At 39.8% G+C, this 20,644-nt stretch overlaps 1 protein-coding gene across 1 annotated transcript in view; it reads left to right on the top strand.

The window, feature by feature from the left end:
- The window catches only part of ncf4 (neutrophil cytosolic factor 4), a 36,729-nt gene that overhangs the window by 14,928 nt on the left and 1,157 nt on the right, over positions 1 to 20,644 (top strand). The window contains exons 7-9 of the mRNA XM_042432214.1: positions 7,903 to 8,001; positions 16,402 to 16,553; positions 17,419 to 17,484. Coding sequence (XP_042288148.1) covers positions 7,903 to 8,001; positions 16,402 to 16,553; positions 17,419 to 17,484 — 317 coding nt within the window. The remainder of the gene's footprint in view (positions 1 to 7,902; positions 8,002 to 16,401; positions 16,554 to 17,418; positions 17,485 to 20,644) is intronic.

The raw sequence follows: 20,644 nt of genomic DNA, 5'->3' as shown, positions 1-20,644 counted from the left end.
CTTCTCCTCTCCCTCTGTCTCTTTCCAAGGTTGCGACCATCTCTCATCCCTCTTTACGCCTCCTCCTCTCCTCCTTCACATCCTCTCATTTTTATTCTGTTCACACCTTCCGCCTTGATGCCATAAAAAAAAAAAAGGGAAATGGAAACTCTGTTCATATGCAGGCGTTTTGCCTAGAAGATATGTGTTTTGAAGATTTGTAGCTAATAAGTTCAGGTTCAGGTTTGTAGGACATTTTTCAGGCATGTCAGAGGTTAAAGTAGTAATGAACTGCCAATTAAGCCCTTCAAGGAGGCGAAAAATGGCTTGTGTTTTTTGTCTGGTCAGCACAATGCTAGATTGTCCTTTAAACACACACACACACACACACATACACACACTATTGTACTTTAACACACTCATTGATCTGAGACGAGGCAATGCAGTTTGATTTATATAGCACGTCAGTATAGGTAAACTCAAATAAAACCAAAATCAGTCCTTTAAAAGCTATTAGTACATGAGCACACACATAAAACATAAGTCTATTTTTAAAGTATATAAACAATGCCTTGTAGTCACTGTGTGTAATAATGTTTGTGTGGGAGTAGTAATGTTGATAGTACAGTCAGACTGATGGATGACAAATGCAGCACTATTGTTATGATCTATTTAAGTGCATTGTAGTGTGTGAAAAAATATGTTTATGTATAATGTTTGTGTGTGTGTGTGTGTTGTTATGAAGTCATTTTTGTCCATAATATACATTTAATTTTATTTAAAAAGACTCTTCTAGAGAAATGTGAAAACACATTGATTTGAATCTCCTAAAAAGATTTTTTTAGTACAGCTATGATTATGTTTTCACTAGTTATACTCAGTATGTGACTAAGAAAGTCCATATATGTATAGTTAACCTGATCCAGCACTGGTACTAGACTGAGCTCTACCGTCAACTATGTCAGCTTAAACACAAATAATTGTTTTTGCTGTATTGCTAGTGGACTTGATACAATATTTTGGGATGTGTATACACCATATTGTAGCTTTAAACAAGTTTTTTTAATGTGTTTGCAGCACAAATCAACTTATTTAAAGTAGTTTTCAAAAATCTAAATTTTCCTTGAGTGTAACAAAGCGGTCATTCTTAATCTTTTACTAATTTCTAAAGAATTCTTGAAACTTGCTGATTTCTATTGGTCAGAAGTTGAAATATTCTCACTGCACTAGCTGATTTTTTCACGTGTGTAAAATATAAGGTTTCAGAATTCAGTTATAGACAGAAATGACTTGATAAACTGGAGATTTTTTGCAGTTCCAGTGTCTGTGTGTGTGATGAGCCCATATATTGTACGCGTGTGAGTACATGTCTGCAGGTGAAGTGTCTGTTTCTGCAGCCCTTGAACTATGTGTGCTTTATCCCCTTGCAAAAGCGTTTAACTTTTCCTAACCTTGCACTACACAGAGAAGGGTGCAGTTTGTCCACACACAAACACAAACACACACACACACACTGTATCCGTCTCTGAACACTCCAGTGGTCTTTTATTGCCAAAGTAAGAGCAGCAACTCCATTTTACTCTCCTCTCCCTCTTTTTCTCTGTCTCTGCCTCCCCTCTCTCCCACACAGAAGTAAAACATTGGTGTACTCTACTCACGAAGCTGCCAGCCTACTCAACATTTATTTTAGCTCTTTCTCTTTCTCTCTAGAAAAAAAAAAAAAAGAGTGCTCCTCGCCATGTTAATGTATGTTAGCGCGGAGTCCTGCCGTGTGTTTTTTCAGCACAGGGAAGTTGCTGTTAATCTCTGTCCAAATAGTGATCAATGTCTGGTTTGAGCCTGATGGATAAGAGGAGAGCACGGGCATTTGTCACAGTTGAGCTGGTGCAAGCGTTTACACTACAACACTTCATTCCACTCTACTTGGTATTAGCTCAGGCTTAACCCCAAACAGCGTGATGAGTAATTGTTGTTGGCTGTGGCACTATGAGCTTCAAACAAGGTCAATGGGACAGACTGCTGTTGGTTAACATGAGGTTTTAACAATGCATGAGCTGGGGGGGGGGGGGCTCGTTTGTCTGATGTAAAAAAATAAAAAAATTGCGGAGACACACAGACAAAGAAGCAGGGATAGATAAAGGAGAAGAAAAGAGGCGGAGGGGGAAAAGAGACGGAGTGCAAAAATGCAAGAAAAACCCATAAAATTAAAAAAATGAAAATCAAGCAGATATTAATCGACTGAGGCGCAACCTTTCTTCTTTTGCAGCGAGAGCCATTAAAGCAGAAATTAGATCCTATTTTAGATAAGGATGTACCAGAGCAAAAAAAAAAAAAAGGCTGATATGCAGGTACGTTTATATCCTCACCAGGAAGAAATATGACAATGCAACCCAGTTCATTTAAATGTACTAAATGAAATGAAAACTGCGTAGAAGCAGGATCACTGGTGCATGTGGATGTGTGCCACTGTGGTGAAATATGCACAGATTTAGCAGGTGTCATTGCTTTTTACCAGTTCACCTCAGCGGATATATTTGTGGACATGCATATAGTTTGAACATTGAATATAAAGGTAAAACTGATACATCGATGTTCCAGCAGGTGAATATTTGTGTGTGTGTTTCTCAAACTTATTTTACTCCCAACACCTGCAAAGATTTAGCACCCAATGCAGCTCTATTGAGTATTTTAGCACCTTGTATAACAGTGTTTTGATCTCACAGCACATTAATTGAAGGGTTCAGTCTCATCGCTCTGGCAGCTGTTTGCAGCAAACGCTCTCCGAATAACCAACAAACTGACTGTATGGTAACTTCCCAGCAGAAAAGAACAGACAGACAAAGTTAGTAACTAACTGATGAAGAAATTTTAACATCTAGCTGGTAAAGATTTTAGAATTTTGCCAAGAAAATGGAAAAACTTGGTTGTAATTCAAATGTTTTAACCGCTTACAACAAGGAAGAACCTACACTTAATTGCATGAATCAGTTTCAGGTTGGATTATCATAATGCAGTATACCCGCTGATGTTTTCATGCATGCAAAATGTCCACAGTCAATACATTAACAGTAGATGTTTTTGATTCAGCTTATGCCAGAATAGACTCTGTCTCTGTGTGACAGGTGAAAAGCAGAAGTCACCTGCACAGATATACACACAATCCCAGTACACACACTGATCTGTACATATGAATATCCTCCTATGGTCCTCGGGCCTTATAGAAAGTGGGCCATCTAGTTAAAAAAAAAATGCAATTTCATTAAACGTCAGGAAGAGAAAAAAACCCTCAATTCTCATTTCCACCTCCCTATTGCCAGACTAACGAGCCAAGGGTTTAACAAGCTCATTAAGGCGGGGTCGGCGCCAGTCTAATTGTACTAGATGATTGCTCTTGTGGCTGGCTGAACCCAAGGGTTGTGTGGCTACATTTAGAGATCTGCCTTTTAGTGGGCACCTGCGGTACACTGACACAAAATACCTGCCCTGGAGAAACTACAGCATAGTGACAGGAGACAAAACGAGTTCACATTGTTAGTTAATTTACCAGAAAACGTAATTGAGGAGGCTCATATAACTCATATTACTACATGCCATTCTAGTCTATTGTTAATGCTGGAGGTAGAGAAATGTATCTTTCTGCTTCTTCTATGGTAGTTTTTATCTTGCATGATTTTTTAGCAATGTTGCAAAATGCTGAATCACAGAATAAACGTCTTTCTCTTTGATTTCAAGCGATGCCTAAGAACTGCATTGTTTGTTAGTCTGTAAAACACTTTGGATGGAGACACCAATCTTGACATCCGGCCAAACTGTAACAGCTTGATTCAATATCTTTGAATTGCTGCGCTCTTATTAGATTTGTTTAAGCAACAGGTCCAATGTTGTCTGGTGTTGTGCTCATGATGACTGTTTCCCAGGTTGGTAAAACAGTTTATCAATCAGAGCTTTGTCAGAGAGATTAAAACTGGAGACCTAATTTTCCTACATGCAGTAACTGGCTACCTAGCTACATCCATAAAAATAGCGATAGAAAATTGTGGAAGCTTTGATGAGATGGACGCAGCTGCTCAGGTTGGTGTAAGTCAATTTACAGAGCTAACAACTCTTAAATCTCTTAAAGTTAACTGCGCCAAGTAACTGCAATGACTGCTTCCGTGTCGACTAAAAATGACATTGGCGGGACAGTTACATCACTTGTTACTGATTGATTAGGGCAAAACAAGACAAAATTACAGAAATTGGCTAACACAAACACAACAGATTGTGTTGAACAGTGTCACGCACTGAGCAAATTGTAAAGTTTTTTGCAATATTTCACTGTTACATTTCAAACCACTGATTTTGATCGTTTTTTTTCCTTTTTCACCCTCATCACACCTTGTAACTCACCTTGAGACACACATGAAGACAGAGAGAGTGTAAGAAACAGACAAGTAAAAGTTAAGGCGAAAGAGAAGTGGAACAATGATGGTGAGGAGATGGAGATAGAGAGAGAGAGAAAGAGATTAAAGGAGATATAGCGAGAGGGGAATTGCTTTGTCACATCATATTTGGTGTTTGTGTTGGAGATAGTAGCTTATCGCCTTCAAACACATTCTCACATCATCTATAAATTACAGCCAGCAGCAGGTCAACAGTATAATAAAATAGTGTCTGGAATAATACATTAAAAATAGCAGCGCAAAGAGAGTGTGTGTGCTGGTGTGTGTGTGTGTGTGCGTGTGTCCTCAGGGTCAGGGTAATCTCAACGGATTGTTAATCCAGCCAGCTCCCTTTCTCCCCAGCTTCATTAATCTGCCACTAGCCGTGTCTCATTTTCTGTGGACACACACACACACACACATGCACGGGCTCGCTCACTCATTCATTTATTAGTTCACGACACACGCACATCAACACACTCTCTTTGCACATGTACTGTAAAGTCTTAAGGTTTTTAGCATATTAAAAATCTTTTTTCATACCTTTTTTTCCACCCAATTGTCTCTCTAAGTAGTATTTTAAATTTTTAAGGGTAAACTTGTGTGTCAAAGTCTGTTTACAGGTCTTTAGGAGCACTACTGCTTTTGTGAAAGAAGTCATATAAAGCCTTCTGTGTCTCCATAGGGAGCAGTGCAAAATCTGATAATTTGCCGTGAGTCACTTGAGTCAGCGTCAGTTGGGACTGAAGACTACAAGTCTGAAAATGAATAAAGTCGGGGAGTTAGAAATAGATGAGGTTACCAGACCTCTGTAGTCCGCTCCTCATCTCTCTTTGAGGCTAGCGGCTTGACATTACATTAGCTACTACTATCATAACACACCCAAATCTGTACAGTCAAGTCAATTGAGTCGAGTTGCATTGTGGGTAATATAGGCAATGTTGACAAGGAAGAAGAATGCATAGAATAAACAAGAAGACATGAGTGTGGGTCTGACAATGTTCAATGCTAAATCTGGGAAGTATTCTTTTAATGGGAGTCCGCCTCTCCTTTGCAGGATTTAAATTGCTGTCAACTTGTCAAGTTGCATACATCCCTTCCCTTCTTCTCCACCTCAGATGTGTTTTTTTTTTTTGGAAGTTCCCCAAATTGTGGCGCTGTGACTTTGAAGAAAGCAGTTGTAGTTTTCATTTGAAAGCGTTCACTGAGCTGATGATGTCGACCACAGTTTTGTCTTTTCCTCGCAGCTCTAAACTAAACTCATTCAACATGTTGGTCAGAGCTGTTAAAAATGCTGAATCAGCAGCAGTCTTGCTGCTCTTTATGTCAATCTAGTGGCAGATGTCATAATGAGGAGGGATGAAAATTTGAAAAATCTGATATTAAAAGATGTGTTTTTTTTTTAATGGTACGCGATCTACCAGCATGGCCTTTGAAATCAACTGGTCGATCGCGCTCAACATATTTGGCCCCCCCCCTAATTTAGAGTCATATTTCTGGACACCTGATGAGTGGAAATCCATTAGTCACTCGCCTTTAGCAACTCCTGAGAGAAATATCTGGGTCTTTAGCTGTTAAATGCTCTATTGTGTTCACTGGCTGTTTGGTGCTGGGCAGGAAGCATATAGTGGGTTTATTAGACCTTTCTGCCTTCTTTATGTGTAAGTGACACTGATGAGAGCAGTGAGACTGAACCAAAATGGCAAAGCCGTAAAACCAAAACAATGATCTTAAAGACACTCGCTACACTCTACATCTGAGGGAGACTGCAGACTCAAATTTCTGTAGCTTGGTCACTGTGAGTAATCATTTTTTCCATGGTTAATGTAAAAATAGTGATTATTGCAGCTTTAAGCATGATAACTTAAAGTTTATCCCGTTTGGCCCCCATGGTACAAGAAAGCTTGGGTTCTTTATCACTCACTCACTCACTCACTCATTGTCCTGAGATCATTATCATACAGCACAGCTCCTCACTCGCTGTGAAGCGACCACATGAAGACAGCAGTGATCTATCAGCTCTCTGCAGCACTTATGTTTAACTTTCACTTTTCTTATCTCCTTCTCTTCTTCTTCCTCCTCCTCCTCCTCCTCTTTTTCACCTCCCTCCCACTGCTTTAACTGCTCCTAATTCTTTTTTTAGTCTTACTCTACCTCTGTGAGTCTTTCTCCAACTCTCTGTCAGTTTCCCCTTCTCGTGCAATCGCTCTCGTACTGTGATCTTCATTCTCTCGTTCTGTCTCTCTCCTCCTCTATAGATATCAGTGAACATAAAGTGTATGTATGTCGCCGCTCACTTGTCTGCGCAACTGAATAGCGGCAAGAGTGAGCACATGTGTTTGCATTTCAGTTTGTCATTGCACAGTACAAGCTCTAATACACTGAAAAGATTGTTGTAGCACTGTGCCTCTTAGCTTGTGTGTGTGTGTGTGTGTGTGTGTCTAACAGGCTGCTTTATCATCCATCCGTTGGAGGAGTCTCTTTGCAAAAGCACAGGAATAGGTTTAAAGCACTGGTAATGACTCTACTGTGCTGCACTTTAAATGTAAATTCAACTCTGCCGGGCATCTGACAGCATCTCCTCAGGTTGAACCACTTTTCAAAACTCTGCATATATGCTTTTTACCTCATCCCACACGCGTACACTTTCACACATTTACATACATAAGTGTTCCATCCACGAATGTAAGTAGCGCTGAGATGATTTGCTAATGAACTGATTAGCCAACTTAATTATTATAAATCATTTATAGAGCAAAAATGCTAAACTTTTTCCTGTGCTCATCTCAAATTAGAGAGATTTGGAGCCTTTTTCAGTTTTATAACATTTTAAATTGAACGTCTTTAGGTTTTGGACTGTTGGTCAGACAAAATGAGCATCAAGGACGATTCCTCAGACCTTGGCATCTTTCATTGTTTTCATAAAATAATCAACATACTAATTGATAATCAAGATGCTCAATAGTTGCAACTAATCTGCAATAACTTGCACACATACTCTCATACACTAACATGGATTAATCAGTACTATTACAAAGCAGAAAAAAAGCAAGTACAGTCTATGAACATGAAAATGATTCTTGTCTAATAATATCTCTTCCCATCCCTCCGCTCTCTCTCTCTCTCATACACAAATCTTTTTATGCTCCAAACTTGACTCCTTTTTTCATCACATCTCTCCTTTCTTCACAAATCTTTACTAAAAAAGCTAAAACAATGATCATTGTCTTCTGTAGCTTCCCCCTCTATCTCTCACTCTCTCTCTCTCTTTCTCTCACTTACAGACACTTAAACACACTCAATCATTCTCTATCAGCACGCGCAAAAAGTGTGTTCAGTCCTACCTGTCCGCTCTCACCGTCTCGTCTCTCTCTGTGTTGAGTGTGTCCGTCTCTCTCCTCTCTCTTCTCTCTCTCCTCTCACTCACGTGTGTGTGTGTGTGTGTGTGTGTGTGTGTGTGTGTGTGGCTGTGTGTGTGTGTGTGTGTGTGTGTGTATCCCAGGCGATGTTTGACTTTCGCGGCAACGGCAAGGCGGAGTTGAACCTGAAGAGGGGAGAGGTGATCTTCCTGCTGCGACGAGTCAACTCGGACTGGCTGGAGGTAAGAATAGACAGAGAGAGAGAGAGAGAGAGGCAATGGGAGAGGGAAGGGGGAGAGAAAAAGAGAGAGAAAGGGAGAGAAGGAGGGAGGGAGGGATGGAAAGAGTGGGAGAGTAGAAGGCAGGGAAAGAGAGATGAGAGAGGATGAGAGGTAGGAATGGGAAAGATTGGAGACGTGGTGGAGGAGAAGATAGAAAAAGAGAAACAGAAAGAGAAAGAAAGGAGATATATTGAGTGAGACAGAGAGAAAGAGGAAAGAGAAGAGTGATGGAAGAAAAGACAAGGAAAGGGCTGGAGATGGAGAAAGGGATAGATAGGGAACAGTCAGAGAGGGAAAAGGGAAGACGGGGAAAAGTGCTTGCAACCGAGAGAAATAAAGAGGAGGGATGCAAAGATAAGAGGGGTAGAGAACACAGACAGACGAGAGAGAGATGGAGGGGAACAGAAAGATGAAAGGTGGGGGATTAATTAATAAGGACTGACAGAAAAGGAGAGAAGTAGAAGAATAGAAGGAGATTTTGTTGTGACCTGAAAGAGTTCATGTACCGCATCCATCGTTGCGACACAAGATCACCGACAGTGTCCGGAGTTTGGTGTGGAAGAACTTGTGTGAACTGGCCTGAAAAGAGTCCAGACCGCAACCTCATCTAGCAGCTTCGGGTTGAACCAAAACATTCACTGTGAGCCAGACCTTATCTATAAAAATTTGTGTTAACCTCACTAATGCTCTTATGGCTGAAATGGAACAAATTCCTGGAGCTAGGTTCCAAAATCTTTAAGAGTGGAGGGTGTTGTAACAGCATATTAATACCCACAGTTTTGATTACATACATAATGGTGTGTTGTTCAGTCATCCACATACTTTGGTTAAATGTCTACATACTTTTAACCCTGTGGTGTATTTCTGTATTGGTTTATTTGATGCCTAAAATTTGTCTTTTCAATGAACTTTTTTTAATCAAACATCTGCCAAATAAGTGACAAAGGAAATACGCAAAACAGTTCCTTCACACGTTGCAGCGGTCAAATTTTTTTAACATTAATTACAGATTATTATAACACTTAAAGAAGATTTTTTAAAAATATGTCTTCCCCACATGGCAGCAGCCTCGTACAGTGACCACAGAGTAACTTCACTGATGTGACTGTAGTGCTCTGCTCCAGTTTCTTTTTTTTTCAAGATGTGAGATAACATAGTGATATATAACCAAGGTAAATAACAAAGAAAAAAAGGATAAAAGAATGACAAACAACAGCATACAGCACAGACACACACACACACACACCTTAAAATCCCCACAATTCATCCATGTATACATTCAAATTCATACTATTCATAGGTCTTTCTCTTGCCTATTGCATCATTAACCTCCTTCATCCTCCCCCACTGAAAGCAGGTCACACAATGGTACAAGTTAAATTACATGCTGTACAGCATTAGGGAAATTCTAATAAATAAAAAAAACAGGGTACAAATTAAATAACCAATCAATATTCATATACAAACATAATACAACTGGAAAGAGAGAGGTAAATCACAGAAATAAATAAATAGATAGATACATGACAATAATGTTGATACTAATAATGATTAATTTAAAAAGGATGAGAAGGATAAAAGGATGTGCTCCCCCTGTTTGGTTGTTGACTCCTCCCAATATCTATTTATACAATAACAATCTATTGGCTGTCTGATTGTCTGATAAAATTACTATACTTTTTTGTTAAGCTGAGGTGCAATATCTTCATATCTTGTGTTATTTCTACACAAGGGCCTAGTTTCTGAAGCCAGTTTTTGTTATAAGTTTGAGAGCAGTTATACTTAATATTCTAATAAGATACTTGTCTTCCGTTCAGACTATCCCCTTTGGCATTTTTCCTTGCAAAATTAACTCATGGTTAATTTTTAGGTCCATTCTCAAAACATAAATGATATTTTTCTAGTACATTTTCAAAACAGGGCAAGACCAGAGGATGTGTCTGTAATCAGCAGGGTTTTCTCCACAGTCCTTCCAGCCTTTTGGTGATACTGATGTTGGAATTTAGCTTGTTGAACAGTTGTTACAAAATATCTCATCTGAAACTTTCATGCATATTCTCACCAGAGCTGAGTCTTATTTGAAGATAGAAATATATTTTCTCAATCAATTTTAGATAAAGTTAAATCAAGTTCTTCTTGCCATCTTATATTTTCACTCAGTTCTTCTGGTTTGTTATCACTCGCCAAGATGTTATATAGTAATGAGATTTGATACTTAACATTCACACACTCGTAATTTTTGACCAAAAACTGTCATAAGGTCTGTGATGATTTTCTTTTGTATATCACTATTCTCAACATAGCTTCTAGCTTGTAAGTGTCAAAAAAATGAGAATATGGCAAGTCATATTATCTTTGTAATGATTCAAATTGCTCAATTCCTTTGTTGTCTATAAACTGTCCAAATATGCTCAGCCCTTTTGATTCCAAATCAAATTAAATGCCTTTCTCTTTGTTCTCTTGGTTCAATACCAGCAGTTCATTATGAATCTTTAGTTCCTTCCTTACTTTATTCCAGGCTGTAAGTGTATTTTTAAACCATTTGTTGTCTATCTTTTGTTTTGACTTTTTTCAAGATTTAGTTTATTATCATTTTCTTGTGTATTTGCATACACAAAAAAAACAAAATGCTGCTCCTCTCAGCCCACAGCAGTGCAACAACAACAGAAAGGATAACAATATACTGTATATCTAAAAAATCCCTTTAAAAGAGAAAAAAAACAAAACAAAACAAAAGCATGTAGAGAGAAAAGTACATGTCTCAGTTCAATGTAGACAGTTCTTGCATGTCAACGAGTGACCGGCACTGATGGGGGAGTTTATAATCCATTTTGCTGTCCAGAGAACATTAGGCAACATTATTGTTGGAACTGCCAGTTTGTATGGGTTAACCTTGGGTTAACCATGGGTTAAGTTAGCCTAGCTTGCACTCTGCGCTTGCCCCACTTCCACGTCCTGTTGCACCGCTTTCGATGTTTCCTCTCTGGTGCAGCTCCAGGCAAGGCCATGGTCTCCTTTGGGCCCACTGGGCATAGCAGATCAAGTGCACTCAGCTGATTTAGCTCTCCCAGCCAATATCTCTCATAGCAGAAGTCTTTCTAAGGAATGGCAGGAGTTTTCCCATGCCTTTGCATAGGGACAGCTCTATGGACCTCCATTTTGCCTGTATGTCATCATGTAGCCATGTTTGTATTACCTGTATTTGGGCTGCATAATAATAAGTCTGCAAACTCGGGAGAGCCAGCCCCCTATTCCTTTTGGCCAATTCAAGTTATTTCATTTTGTTGTCCCAAACAAATTTAAGTAGCATTTGATCCCAACACCTTAATGTAGTTGGACTGAAATAAAAAGGTAATGCTTTAAATAGACATAATATTCATTCAGATGGTGTCAATCCTTCCCAATAATGACAAAGGGACTAAACTCCATCCATTCAAGTCTTGTGTAATTCTGGTTTGTAGTTGGTCATCGTTAGATTTATACAGGTGATCCATATTCCTAAGTATTTCTATGCCTAAGAATTACACTTTTTCTCATCCCATTTCCATGGGTATTCATTTTTTTAGCTCTGTAGAGATAGGGTCTCCCAAACTTATCTCTACACATTTTTGCATATTCAATTTATACCCTGATACGGCTGGAAGAGTACTTTCTAGTTTTGTTAAGTATAGGATGACGTCGTCTGCATATAACGCTAGTTTATGCGGTATACCTGTAATTTCTACCCCTTCTGTTTCTTCATTTCTCCTGATTCTCACTGCCAGTGGTTCAATACATAAAGCAAAAATTAAAGGCGAGAGTGGATCCCCATGTCTTGTGCCTCCTCTAAGCTCAAAGGGACTTGATAGTGTTCCATTAATTCTGACCTGAGCTTTTGAGATTCCATATATAGCCTGCAACCAAGAAATGGAGATGTTACTAAAGCCAAAGCTACAACAAGTCTCAAAAATGAAAGGCCAGGCCACTCTGTCGAATGCCTTCTCTGCAACAAGGGTGAGTATGAGAGCCTGTCTATTGTTTTTCTGTACATATTCTATTATGTTCAGTGTACGCCTAACATTACCTGATAATTATCTATTTATAATGAATCCTGTCTGATCTAAGTCTATAATATCAGGCCTAACTTTAGTTAGCCTGTTGGGTAGTATACTACTTAGCAGCTTTTGGTCTATATTTAGTAACAAGTTATAGGCCTGTATCCTTGCAATGGGTCCTTACCCTTCTTATGTATAACTGTTATTATGGAATTACACCATGTATCTGCTTATATCCCATCTGTTAATGTACAGTCAAATGCTTTATGTTAAATAGGTATAAGTTGTACTTTGAACTCCTTTATAGACTTCTCCAGTTAAGCCATCACTGCCTGGGCTCATGACTGGGTTTAGTCCCTGAATCGCTTTTAATATCTCTTTGATAGTAATTGGTGCGGTGAGGCTTTGACCTTCTGCATCGGTCATTTGTGCCAGATTCAAATCTTGCAAATAATCTATCAGCTGAGTTTGAACAACTTCTTTGTCTGAACTATATAACTGTCTGTAATATTAAGCAAACTCTTCCGCAATCTCCTGTTTACCTATTAGCATCTTGTTTGTAGTACTATTCTTAAAAACAATATTTGATTTAGTCTATTGTTTTCTATTATTTTTAGTGTCCCTCCATCATAATATTTTTAGTGAAGGTCAGAGCTCGTTCCTTTCTTGTTTTGTTCTTAAGTTCCACCCTTTGCTTTATGAACTTTTCAATTTTTGTCTCCTTTTCCTTTTTTTGTCTTGGGATGAAAAGCAGATGATTTCACCTCGGATAACATCTTTCAAACCTTCCCAGATAATAACTGGGTTGTTCTCTCCTGTATCATCAATTTCCAGATAATATAGCGTTTCATAGTGTTCTACTCTTTTCCCTTCCTGTTTCTATTATTAACAATATTAAAGCATGATCTGATAGGGTAATCTGGTTTGATTTTCAGTTTGATCTAAATTAGTCTCCTGTAGAAATGCTATATCCTCTCCATCTTTTTTGAGTTGATGTAATATCTTTTTATGTTTGATAGGGCTTTTACAGCCATTTATATTATATTAGGTGATTTTAGGTGATTAGGCGAGTTTCGTTGGTAAATGTCAGTGAGAATTTCTGTTCCACCAGCTTTAAAGTTCCTTTGTTTCTTTTTGACAATCTTACAATCAGTTTTATAACGATTTGAGTCAACAACCACATGCAACATTTCTGAGCCTTGGTATAATAACTAATTCTACGCTTCCCTGTGTACTTAGCCAAATAGTGTTGCGCTATGGCAGGACATAATGGTAAAAAATAATCTAATCTGATCTAATCTATGATCACCCTTCCAAGTATAGGTATGTTCTCTGGAATTTAAATTATTGCCTTCTTTCAATGGCACTACTTCAGGAAATGGCCTAAGCTTATGGTAAAAGGAAAATACTACTACTACTACTACTAATAATAATAATAATAATAATAATAGAATAAGAAAAAGAAAATAACCCTGCAGTGAATGCTCCACCAGGGTTGAATAGGCTACATCTACGTTATTTCTCCCAGTCGTGGAATTTCACTTTCAAGAATCACTTTCAGGACCCATTAATTGTGTCCTTATTGGACAAGAGAGGGTAGCACAAGAATACTTGAATTACCGAAAACATAACAGTATAGAGCCCATTGAGTCTGCTTACCAGTTTGAAATAAGTCTCTCAGTCTTTTAAATTCTTAGATCGTACCTTTAACTCCCTGAGGAGATTTGTCACTGTCTGTTCTTCTCCGCTGCGTTTGCTCTTTCAGGAAATGAGTTGACTTAAGGATTCTTTGGATGCTTGCTTGCGGTAGGTCACTTTTAAGTCCTTGCTCACTCAGGTGTTCAGCTGCCCCCTCAGGTGACTCATAGATTGTAGCATGCCCCTCTCCAACACCTTCAGTTTAGCTGAATAAATGATGTGTGATTTTACATTCTTATCTCTGTTTTCTTATTGATGCATACAGACTCTGCTCTTGTTGCACTTTTGCCGAGTAGTCTCTGTCAAAATAAATCCGACTGTCTCTGAGAGATATCTCTCTCTTTGCCCAGGCAGACTGTAGCACTTTTTGGCGAGTGTCCCATTGTAGGAGATGAACCACTATGGTTCTCAGAGTTTCCTCTTTCTTTGTAGGCTTCTTTAAAAGAGAACAATGTGCTGCTACTATTAATGACTGCTTGGGTGAAATCCCCAGCTTCTTGGTTGGAAGTTTCTTAACGAAACCCACATATCATTCCCCTCAGCTCCTTTCACTTGATAGATCCTCAGGTTGTTTTGCCAAGATTTATTGTCCAGATAATCCAATTTATCCCTCCTTGTCTTTTCTTCGCATAACAGGTACTTTAGAGCCTCGTTTGTTGTTACCTCCCTCTCTTCCAAGTCATTTATTCTCTATTCAGCTTCTCTGAGCTTACCAGAAGTGTCATATAGGCCAGAGCAGATATCTGTCATGTCCTTTCAAAGTTCTTTTGATTCGGCCGAGAAGTTTTCAAATTCTGATCTTAATTCGCTTATTTGCTTTGGGATGTCATCTGTCATTTGCTTTGGCATCTCCTTGAGCCTTCGTTCTAAGCTTTTATCAGCAGCCATCGCGTTTTGTGTTTTGTTTGTCCTGTGCGCCTTATCTTCTCTCTTTGTCTTCTTAACTAACTCTTGTGTAATCACTTCTGAGTGCAGGTTTTTTGCTTTTTTTTTGCAATCATTGAGGTATCTTTCTATGTTTTTATTGTAGTTTTGCAGCTTTTTAGGGGTTTGTAGAGACACTCTCATGCTACTTAGTCACGCATGCTGTCAACCAGAAGCCCCCGCCCTGCTCCAGTTTCTTTTGTAGGAACAATTACATAATGAGCAAAATGTCCTGATTACACTCTGCAAGTGCCACGTGTAATTTGTTGCCGTCCAAAACGGGATGTGGGACATTTTAATTAGCTGCTCAACATGAAAAGGCAACAGTCGAACATGGGCAAACAGTTGTCGCAGAAATTCTGCTTTGTCACAGAGTACTTAAAGAAAGGTCAGGAAATATGTTTAATAAAAACATGTGAGGTGTTGAGATAGAGTTTGAGAGCTGGGAGTGGGTGAGTGGGAGAGAGAGAGAGAGAGAAAAGGAGGAGGAGGTGGAAGCTGATGTGGTGGGAGAGAGAGAGTGAGAATCAACATCGAGGAGGAGGATGCACTTATCCTGCCCCTGGCTTTCTGGAGAGATCCAAAAAAAACCTGGAAAAGACCAATAGTCTATTTATCATTATGCAACACTGAAAAACGCTACCTTGTTGTTCTTTGTTGGCAACTTTGCATCCATGCTAGTATTACTTTTTTTTCGAGGTGGATGAGGTTAATGCAACACTTACAACTTGGGAAAAGTTAACTGAGTGCCTTTGATTTAGTCAGTGGACAGAGTGGCTGTGGGTGGAAAACGTGACAAATCCAACTGGCTGACTGGTGCATCAAGGTAAATGTTTCAAACACACCAAAGTGGAGAGGTAACAAACAGTTCCAAGAGTAAAATGAGCTGCTCAGTGGCCAACACTGAAGAGGCTGATTGTACTGAGCAGCTCTGAGGTGTTAAAGCACAGAAGGGTTTTAGTGGAAGAAAGCATGTGTGCTCAGACTGTCCATCCATTGTGCCTTAAAAAGGGAACTCCGGTGATTTTACACATCAAAGCCAGTTGAATAACACCATGACAGTTGAATAACATCTTCTGTGGCTCTGGATGCGCTTTGTAAAGTCTAAGAAAAATACTCAAATGACATCACAATATTGAATTGTATTATGGGAAGTGTAGGACCCAGTCATTATTTCCAGTTGTCAAAAATATTTACCAGCCATTCTCACTATTGATGCCTTTAATCTGCAGCATGGGATACTGTAAACGCTTATTTTATTTCCATGAAATTAATTAACATGAATTAAATTTAAGCAAACAGGTTGAAAGTACAACACAACAGTTGAGATGTCCCAAATTATAAATGTAGCCTGGTAAGATCGGTGCCTTTTTACATAAAATTGTTGCAATCTGTTGCTGTGTGAGTGCACTGGATGGTTTGTTTGATGGTCTTGTTATGTGTTTATGCCAACTAACTCAGACACTCAGACATCTGGGGTGTAGTAAAAAGGCTGTATAGTTGTCTTAAGTGCTTGTAATATCAGGAACGTATTATGAACAAGCTAATTAGTCAGGAAAATGTCTCTCTAGATGCCTCCTTGTGTTTCTCTCCTTTAAGGCACCACCCCATCTCATCATCAGTCCCTTATCACTCTACCTAGTGGAACTATACTCATTTATTACAATCTCATTTTCCTATTCTCTTCTCTTCTCTTTCTTGTCAGGGCACAATGAACAATCAGACAGGTATTTTCCCAGAATCCTTTGTTAAGATCATTAAGCCCCTCCCAGAGAGTGACTCGGAAGCTGAGGCCAGAGGCAACACCTTCAGCTGTCTGCGCTGCTACCTGCTCACCCCCTCCGGAGTCGACACCAGGTCTGTTTAAATGAATGACTGAGTGAGTCTGTGAGTGCGTGTGATCGTGTGTGTGTGTTTGAGGATGTATGAGAGTGATTACTTATTTGATATGTATAACCATATACTAACTTAGCTCAAGTCCTGGCTTAAAAATTGTGAAAATAACTTTCCTGATACAGAAATTTGTTGTATCATTTCTTCTTCTTGTTCTTCTTGTTCTTCTTGTTCTTCTTGTTCTTCTTCCTCTTCTCCTCCTTCTTTGAATATTAGATATAGGGCAAGGATTACAAGATTAGCCTTTGGGTCATCATTCTGTTAGTCAGCCCTCTTTAACTCACATTACGACTGTGTAGATTTAATAAGTGAAAGGGGAAATGACTGTAAGTTAAGGAAACTCTGAGTTTTCACCAATGCACAAATTCTGTAAATACACACCAGATGTCAGGATGAAAATGATCTTTACTTTTAACTTTTAACGGCTAAAAGATTTTGTAAATGTTTAGATTATTATTTTAAGTCCTCAAAATAAAAAATGAATCATTCTACAGCAAGGGTTATAAAATGTTCCTTAATAGTTCATGTTTCCAAAATAACAAGTGCAACTGTGCAAAGTTGTACTTATAAATGTGCACAAAGTAACTCTACTTTGTTAAGGGATTTCAACATTTTAATTGCCTTCATTCAGATGCATGTATGTTTTAACCTTGTACTGGGTACGCTAACTGAAATTATTGTTGCATCTCTGCGAATTACACCTTAAGGAGTGAATCTTTAATTTCAGCATTATCCTTTGAAATGGCTGCCAGGCCTCCAAACAGTAACACATATTCAGTTTTTAAGAAAGTGTGCTTCAAGGAGATGGATGTGTTATTCTTACTTACAGAGATGTGTGTGTACAAGAGGACATCACCATCCAGCCAACGTACAAGGACCTGATATTGCGAATGAGGTAGGTGTAGACTGGTTTCTTGAATAGACAGACCTCTATTAACTTCTTTTCAGTTATTTTGTAGTGTTGAAGCACTTTTTAGGGAGAAGCAAAGAATTTAATGGACATATAAAAGTATATTTTTTGTGATGTTTTTATTGCATTTATACTCAAGTGGGAAAAAGTGATTAAGAGAAATGTGAGGATCAGATTTTTGGGTGTGAAAAGCTGACTGAAAATAATTGTTTGCAACCTCACACTTGTGAGTGAATTCCCACACGTTCCAAAAAAAAGTGATAATAGACCATATTTGATGAAAGCAATTTAACTATTTTTGCATGTAAACCTTCACATTTCTGCACAGCATTCGCATTAATATTCCTATATAAGAGTTTTTTTCCTCCAGTTTCTTACTTATTGGCCTTTGTGCCACAGAATTACATCAATGAAAAGATATTAATTGTTGACTGGTAATCTCTGACCTCTGCTTTATAACACATTTAACCTGTCTTATTGAAGCCATTTTAATAAATTAGACTGCAAAAGATGGTGATTTAAATCGAAATTTAAGTTCAAGTTCAAGTTCTTTATTATTACTGTCGTAGTACATGCTCGGCATACATGGGAGCAAAATATCGTTCTCTACAGTGCAACATATAATAGATGAGACACAACTAAAAGTCACTAAAAATAACTAAAAAACAGATATACATTCACCAAAAACAGATATACACTGGTCAGCCATAGTCATGTGGAAAGAGATAGTGGGAGGGTGTGAGGGGTCAGCTACTATGTTGGAGGCCTTTTGGACACACCGGGCTTTGTAAATGTCAGCTAAGGCAGGGAGAGAGACACCTATGATCCTTTCCGAGGTTTTCATTATTCTCTACAAAGTCTGAGAGTTTGCTGTTCTTGTACCAGACAGTGATGAAGTTCGCCAGAATGCTCTCAATGGTGCCTCGTTAGAATGTGGTCATGATGGTTGGGGGGTGTTCACCATCCTCAGTCTGTGCTGGAAGTGGAGGCATTGCTGGGCCTTCTTGTTGAGAGCTATGGTGTTGGTGGACCAGGTCAGGTTGTCTGCAGTGTGCACTCCCAGGAACTTGGTGCTACTGACCCTCTTGATCGGCAGTTTCATTGATGGTCAGTGCGGCCTCTTCTGAAGTGTGACCATCTTGTTAGTCTTCCCCACATTTAAGGAGAGGTTGTCGTCACAGACTTGAGGCATTTCGGAACAACAGCCTGGCACAGAGAGGTGTTGAAGATGTCTGGGAGGACATCTTTCAGCTGCTCTGCACAGTCCTTGAGCATGTGTCCAGGTATGTTGTTTGGTCCTGCAGCCTTGCAGGGGTTTATCCTGGACAGCACTCTCCTGACACTGGCTGAGGTGAGACACAGAGCCTGCTCATTGGGCTGTGGCGGGGCTTTCAGGGCGGGTGTAATGTTCGAGGCTTCAAAGCATGCATAGAAGTCATGTACCTTGTCTGGGAGGGAGGGGTGACTATCACAGGCCTGTGGTGGAGCTTTGTAGTCTGTGAGAGCCTGGATTCCCTGCTACAGGGGTGGTGTATCTCTGTTGCCTGTGAAGTGGCTGTTGATCTTCAGGGGGTACAGATTAATCCTTGCTGTCCTGAGAGATACCTTGTCACCCGCTCTGAAGGCAGCATCTTAGTTCCTCAGCAGGGAGCAGACCACCCCTGTCATTCATGGTTTCTGGTTGGAGTGAACAGTTATTGTCTTGCTAACTGTCATCAATGCACTTGTTGATGTAATCCATCTCAGCCTCTGTGTACTCATGTAGGTCAGTATGGTGGTTGTGGGTTGCTGCCTCTCTGAAGATGCTCCAGTCTGTGGTCTGAAAGCAGTGCTGTAATGCTGAGGTGCTCCCCCACAGGCCACATTCTTATTCGTTTCCTTACTGGCTTACCTAGTTTTACCTGGGGTGTATACGCAGGTGTTAGCATAACAGAGATGCAGTCTGAGGAGCCAAGGTGGTGGCATGGGGATGCCTTGTATGCCTTCTTTGAGCTGGTGCCAACATATAAGCTGGTTTATATGTTGGTAAAACTTTGGCAGGACTGTCTTTAGGTTGGTTTGGTTGAAATCCCCCAATACAATGAAGAATCCATCAGGGTGGGTTGTTTGTTGCTCACTGATGATGTTGTGCAGTTCATTCAAAGTCTCCTTAGCATTGGCATGTGGGGGGACATTCACGGTCACAATGATAATAACTGAATTCCCTCGGCAGATATTATGGTCAGCACTTCAGAAACATGAGCTCCACTAGTGCTGTGCAGTGCTTAGAGAGAACAACAGCATCCTGACACCAGGCTTTGTTGTTATAGACACACAGGCCAGCCCGCAGGTCTTACCAGACAGAGATGTTATTCTGTCTGCTCTTCAGAGAGAGAATGTGTCTAGCTAAATGGCGGTGGCTGGAATGTTTTTGTTCAGCCATGTCTCCGTAAAAGCAAAGACGCATCAGCTGCATGTCGTTCTCAACTACATGCAGAAAGGAACAGGTTTCTATATCTAGTGTTTCCTCTGGAGATGTACTGATGAACTAAGGTGATTGCTGACATTTGTGACCACATTGTTTAGCATTTTTCTCCCTCAGTATTTTGTGTGTGAGGTTGCAGTGAAATTCCAGAACAAACAAGGATGAGCAGAAGTCTATTAATTCACCACCCTGCTCTGCCATATTTACCAATTGTGGTCTGCAAACCTGCAAATCGCCAGTTGCCAATCATCACCACTAAAATTACTCAACTCAAATTAGCTTCTGTGGGACCGCCGACTCCCCCCCCCCCCCCCCCCCCCCCCCCCTCCCCTCCCACAGCACCACCATCACTGAATGCTTACGCTCATTACACTGTCTGTTTTTCTCTGTCTTTTTCTCTTTCATTCTCCCTCTCTCTCTATCTCTCATTATCTGGTAATTTAGATAGGTGAGCGCTACGATGATTAGCCCTCCCCATTCATAATCAGTTCATTTCCACTGCTTATCTGCTCATTATTGTTTTCCTGTGTTCAGGCCTATTGTGCCCTGGAGTAGGATGGATGAGACCCTGATCCTGAGTTTTAATATGGCTTAGCACTGATAAAGGGAGAGAGAGAATGAAGGGAGCAGGGGAGGAGGGGGAGGAGGAGCAGGAGGACGAGAGGGTGGTGGTGGTGGTGG

Source organism: Thunnus maccoyii, chromosome 2 (assembly GCF_910596095.1).
Source record: "Thunnus maccoyii chromosome 2, fThuMac1.1, whole genome shotgun sequence".
In the NCBI taxonomy this organism is placed as follows: Eukaryota; Metazoa; Chordata; class Actinopteri; order Scombriformes; family Scombridae; genus Thunnus; species Thunnus maccoyii.
This window is presented reverse-complemented; position numbering and strand designations above follow the sequence as displayed.